Below are 6,042 nucleotides of genomic sequence, written 5' to 3'. Positions count from 1 at the left end.
CACTCCGCCCGCTGGCTGGCAATTGAAACTGGCTTGCCTTCTACCTGAGGTCCCGGCAGTGGCAGCCAGGTTCCCTCTGCCACCTGGTGGAAGAGAGGCGTCCCGCAAGAGAGCCGGACCGCACAGGGGCTCGGGGTGAAGTGTGCTCCGGCTGCAGCACTGGCCCCCAAGGGCGGCCCGCAGCAAGACCGACCTCCGCACCCAAGGAAGTCTGTCGCTGCCGGAAAGCATCCGCGGTGTCCACATTTCGCAAGGTGTAGAGGTGCTGGGGGTGTCTTGTCTGAGAAGGTTCAGGGGCACCTTGCTTTGGAGTGCGCTTTGGGCAGGGTTCCAGGTTGCAAGTGGCCGTTTGGCTCAGCAGTGCCCCTCAGAGCATCTGAGAAGTTAGCACTTTGCCGGGGAAACTCTCCAAGACTGAAGCTGTTCTACACAGATGTTTTGTCGAGCTGGAACTGCTCAGTTCTTGTATAGTTCCAGTGTGGGGGTATTGCAAAGGTGAGAACGGTGACCAGGGAATTTTCTGGTTTGCTCGTTCATCCACTGGCATCAACGTTAGGAAGACCCAAGGCTGGATTAGGCCGAGTTTCCATCTGATCTAGTATTCTGCTTGCACCGTGCAAGATATCACACTACTGAGCAAACAGTGAGGTTTGTGCACTCCTTCTGGCCTTCCCAATTAACAGCTAATCAGAGGCTAAAATGCTCCTTCTCAGACCAGCTTCTCTTCAGTCAATTCTTCCTACACTCTGAAATCCAAGAAGGAAGTAGGTGACATCTAAGTAGTTAAGGCTGATCAACTGAATTTTGAACCTGAAGGTGTGCCTGTTACCGTCTCTTATTTTCCCTTTTTCTTCCTGCCCACCCCAGACAAATCCTGGTATATATTTAGACATTTGCCTGGGTTTTAAAAAGGAATTTTTCACTTCCCATGTGACAGCTGCATGGTTACTAAGCTACCTTTGGAGTTCTTAGGATTTCCACGTGGTTTCATTGAGTTCTGATTTTCTGGATTTGAGGCAAAAAACCGAAAGCGGTGCTTGGCCGTGGGGCTCAGAAATTGCCGGCTAATTAGAGTAGGGCAAAGATGCAGAGCCTCTGGCCCGTGGGGCCCCCATTGTGGCCCATGTGGGTGAGGACAGTCACCCCCCATCCCTGATGCCACATCCAGTGAGGATATGGGCACAACACTGAGGATGCCGGGTGCCCTGGGCAGGGTCCTTTCCTTGACACTGGGAGGAGATGCTGCTCCATTGCAGCGGGGGGGGGGGGGAGAAACATAGAAACATAGCAAGTCAAAAGGGGTCTCCCGGGCCATCTAGTCTGACCCCCAGCTCCAGCCAGCTCCACTCATGACATGCCCACCATGTACATGTCATTCAGCCTGTGATGGGTCCTCTGCCGCCCCCCCCATTGCTAATTCCAGTTTGTGGGGGGGGGAGAGACCACCCTTAGGATGAAGGGGTGCACCAGAAGGAAAGCTCACCCGTCATCACAGGTCTGTAACCATTTGGGATCTGGGACGGGGCAGAGCTCTGAGAAATGTCAAGTGAGGAAATGGTGCCAAATACTTAAAGATGGTTTTGAAAAAGTAGACACACACACACACACATACGGCACTTTCCCCCTGGTTTGTTCATTTCCCTTCTCTTGGTTTCTCTTGGATGACACGAGGGGTCGTTGAGGCCCCATCGGTGCGGGTGTTCAAAGATAGGTTGGACATGCACATGGTGGGCATGTCGTGAGCGGAGCCAGCTGGTGCCGGAGGTCAGACTAGATGGCCTGGGAGACCCCTTCTGACTCGTTGTTTCTGTGTTTCCAGCAACAATCCAGGTAGGAAGTGGGTCTTGCGTGTTCCAACTTCCAGGACGGCCCGTGCCTTTCCCTGGCCCACCTCCTCTGCCCTTTCTAGACTGCTGGGAAGCTCCCGGCATGGCAGGGGCTGCTCACACGACAGTGCAGGCCCGGAAGGCTGGTTTGGGCAGGCGAGAGCTGCCCTGGGGTCCAAGCCACGAGCCTTTCATAGCAGGGGGCCCGGGGGGGGGGGCTGCAGCTCAGGGAAGAGGGCTAGCTCTGCTCTTGGAAGGCTCCAGGCCCCATCCACAGCAGGATCTCCTAGAGGGCAGAGCTGTTGCTGCTGAACCCTTCAGGAAAACGGACCCCTTTCCTGACAGCCGAAGGTGGCTCCCAGTGTCCCTGCGTACACTGACTTTGGAAAACACGGACTGGTCCAACTTTTCCCAGGCAGACAGGCAGAGAGAGAGTGGCAGAGCAGCGTTACCCGAGTCCCCGAGCCCTCCTGCCTCCCAACCCGGTGGAGCGAGCACCAGAGGCTAACGCTGTCTGTTGCATGTCCTGGCCTGTCTCCTTGGAAGCAGATGTGGAAGCCCCGAAAAGAGTTTTTCTCCCCTAGAAAAGCATTTTTCCCAGAAAAATATTCTTTTTTAGATCCCCCCCCCCCATATCTCTACCCAGCCCTTCTAGCAGGTAGGGCAAAATCTCATGTTACCTGTGGAGCTAAGCTGGGACTGGCAACATGGCGGTTCTGCAGGATGGGCAAAGTGTGTCCTGCAGGTGGCGAGGCAAGGCTGCAGTCCTCATGACTGAAGTGCTCGCTGGGCATTTCGCCCTCTCTTGCCAGATAACCAACCCTGAAGGGATGTTGTGAAAACAAAGGGCGCTCATAGCACTGAAAACCAATGAATAGAAACCAGCCCTGCCAACCTGTCTTGAGAGATCTCACACACAAACGGGCCATAATAAGTGGAAAAAAGTTAATCAAGTTTATTGACAGAGACGAGTAAAAGAAATACAAAAACAAATTTAACATTCTCTCTCCCTCCTTTTGTTTATTGTCTCCCCGCAATGATAAAAACGTGGGAACCGAGCCCCCGGGAGCCTCTGCGTTGCTCTCCCACCCAGCCCCACACAGCAACACAAAGACACACAACGCCGGCAAAAGCCACCTGCCGGTGCAGGACACGGATGCACAACCAGACACGTCTGACGTTCGGGGGGGCGGGGGGGCGCTTGCAGCTGACTTACCTCCACATCACAGCCGCTGCCTGCCCCGTCTCCCTCCCCGGCACTGATGCGGGGCTGCCCTGGCCATCTGACCGCCCGCCCCCAAATAAAAAAGTAAAATTTCCCCGTTTACAGCTGGCTAAGGATGCCATTCAGGAGACTCCCCCCGCCATCTTTGTAGTTCTAAGCTGCCTTGGGTTCCTATTTTACCGTACTGTAATTTTGACTGGGGCCGAGAATCGAAATACAGCGATTCCTTCCCTGCCTCTTGCCTTCCCCCCTGCAGCCAATTTAGGCACGTGCCCTGAGCAGCCAGGATGCCCTTCACTGCAACGATTACTTGCTTATTTATTTATTTATAAAATGTATTACCTACTTTTATTATAACATAATCCCAAAGCGGAGTACAGGTAAAACCCCCCCCCACAGTAAAAGCCATACAACTTGCATGTGAACATCTGCCATTCATTACCGCGGGAGGACTTGGTGGATCGGGTCCGTACGGAAGAGCTTCCTCTCCACCTCAATGTGGAACTCAAGGTGGCCTCATGCGGTTCTCGGGCGCTCTCCCCCCAGGCCAGCCCCAGCCCTGCTTAGCCATGGTGGACACCGCACGGGCCGCCTGACCATCCCCAGGACCCCTGAAACAAGGCCCTTATTCCATTTACTGAATAAACTGTTTTGGAGTCTTGCACAAATCAAGGACTGGGAATGAAAAATATGTCAAATCTTTAGTTCCAGGTTTCCTTTCTGTTCCCACCCCCAACTTACACATTTTTTCTATTTTTGGCGTGCATGCTTAGTCTTTTGGTATGAAAAATACCCCCTCATCAATCAAAAAGAAATTCTACACAAGAGGCACTTTATCCACCTCCACCTCTCCTGTGCACCCTTATCCCCCAGTTTTACGGACCCTTCCTCGCCCCCCCGCCCCCATCCTGCCATGATTCTCATTCCCTTACCTCCCTCCCCTCCCCTCCCCGCCCAGAACAGAATCCAACCTGGCTAGTTACAGAAGTTTAGACTCCCCATAAAGCTGCACAAATTTAGGATTCTCCCATTACACAATGCCCAAGGAAGGGGTGCACAGGTGGGGGTGGCTTAGTTCATGGGGAGGGGGGCAGGCGAAACGGGCGCTGGATTCGGAGGCCTCCTCCGTGCTTGTGGGAACAGGGCTACGATGCCAAGGATGTTTGGTGTGGAAGCTGGAGACGTAGCCAGAAACGCAGGAATGGGGCTGGGGTGTGCGGGTGACAGAACAGCACCTAGAAACACTCGTCTCGGGAACCCTGCCCTCCTTCGCCCCGTCGGCCAACTCCCTTCCCATCCTGCGACCAAGCAGCACGATCGCTTTCCCACACACCCCTTCCCCAGTCAGACCCCCATAGTAGGTTATGTAGATGTCGCTTCTTATATAAGCTCGCTATGGAAATATTATTTAAAAAATAGATTTATATACAATACCCCAGTCCACAGTGGGTTAAAGAGGGCCTTGCGGGGCAGGGAATAAGTTACTAATTCCAGTCACGGCCACCGTGGACAGGGGGTGAGGTGGGGGCTCAGGTCCCCCCTGGCCTGGCGTCCCGGGTCCCAGCCGCTCTCGCTTTTCACGGGTCGCGCTCCTTTTTTACTTTCACGTCTCCGGCCAGGATGGTGGCGATCTCGCCCTGCATGAAGGCCCAGGGGACGTTGGAGCCCACGAGGGGGCACTTCTCCCCGCTGGGGCAATAGACCTCTCCGGCCGCTCCCTGGGCTTTAATGAAATCCCGGGAGCAAGGGAAGCAGAACTTGTGCCCCGGCACGGACGGGCACTGGACGAAGTGGGTATCCTCCAGCCGCTCGTGGCAGATGGTGCAGCACAGGGGGGCACTGCTGGCCCCCCCAGAGGAGTCGGGGGCGCTCTGCGTGCCGCTGGGCTCCACCCCTCCGGAAGAGTGGGCCCCCAAGGAGGAGGACGAGGAGGAGGAGGAGGAGGAGGTGGTGGCCGCCTGGCCCGGTTCGCTGCTGCGGGGCACCAGCCGGTGCTGCCCCGAGGCGGCCGGCGACGCGGGGCTGGCGCTGTTCTGCCGGGCGGTGGTGGAGTGGACCGGGTTGGCCTCCTTGTTGCCCAGCGTGTCGGCCACGTTCTTGAGGGCCGTGATGGGGGAGGGGTCGTTGCGCAGGGCGCCCTCGGGCAGGGGCCCCGGGCCGGCGGAGGCGGGCAGGTGGGCCAGGCCGGCCGGGTAGAGGCCGGCGGCGGCGGCGGCCCCGTGGGGCAGCCAGTGCTGCCGCTGCTGCTGCTCCTCGCTGCTCAGCTTGCCGGCCAGCTCGCCGTCGGGCTCGGGGGAGGCCTTGCGCCGCCGCATGACGGCCCGCGAGGGCGGCACGGCGCGCAGCAGCAGGCTGGGCGGCATGGCGCAGTTGCTGTCCAGGAACTGCTGCGGCAGCGCGTCGGGCGCGGGCGCCTCGCGGAAGAAGCGCACGCCCTCGGTGAAGAGCTCGCCCAGCAGGCGCCAGTCGCCCGCGCCGTGCCGCTTCTCGTACTCCAGGTACTTGTAGCCCGAGGAGATGACTTTGCCCGGGTCCTTGAGGCAGTCCTGGAACATCTGCCGCGCCACCCCCAGCACGCCCGCGTACACGCTGCCCGAGCCGCACGGGTACTCGGCGAAGAGCTTCAGCTCGAACTCGTAGCCCGGCCGCGGCGCCGCGTCGAAGGCGAAGATGCGCCCCACCAGCGAGTGGTCCTTCTTGAAGCGCACGTTGAACGGGGCGCAGCCGTAGAGCGCCGCCAGCTGCTCGCGCACCGCCTTGGGCTTGCCGTGCCACTCCTCGGCGCGCCCGCGCATGGCCTCGTTCAGCTCGGCGTGGCACTCGGCGCCGCGCGCCTTCTCCTTCTCGTAGTCCGCGTAGGCCGCGCGCGCCGCCGCCGCCGCCGCCGCCGCCGGCTTGGCCAGCTCGCCCAGCATCGGCGCGGCCATGGCGAGCGCGGCGGGGCGCGCGCCCAGCCCGGAGACGGCGGCCAGCAGCCCCTGCGGGCCGCCC

General features: G+C 58.6%; 1 protein-coding gene across 1 annotated transcript in view; it reads right to left on the bottom strand.

Moving 5' to 3' along the window:
• Positions 1-2,757: 2,757 nt before the first annotated feature.
• The window catches only part of IRF2BP1 (interferon regulatory factor 2 binding protein 1), a 3,721-nt gene continuing 436 nt past the window's right edge, over positions 2,758-6,042 (bottom strand). Inside the window, exon 2 of the mRNA XM_044435403.1 lies at positions 2,758-6,029. Coding sequence (XP_044291338.1) covers positions 4,629-6,029 — 1,401 coding nt within the window. The 3' untranslated portion in view covers positions 2,758-4,628. The remainder of the gene's footprint in view (positions 6,030-6,042) is intronic.

This window comes from Varanus komodoensis, unplaced genomic scaffold (genome assembly GCF_004798865.1).
Source record: "Varanus komodoensis strain SLA01 unplaced genomic scaffold, ASM479886v1 scaffold29_3, whole genome shotgun sequence".
Lineage (NCBI taxonomy): Eukaryota > Metazoa > Chordata > Lepidosauria > Squamata > Varanidae > Varanus > Varanus komodoensis.
The sequence above is the reverse complement of the archived record's forward strand: the minus strand, read 5'-3'. Positions and strand labels throughout refer to the sequence as shown.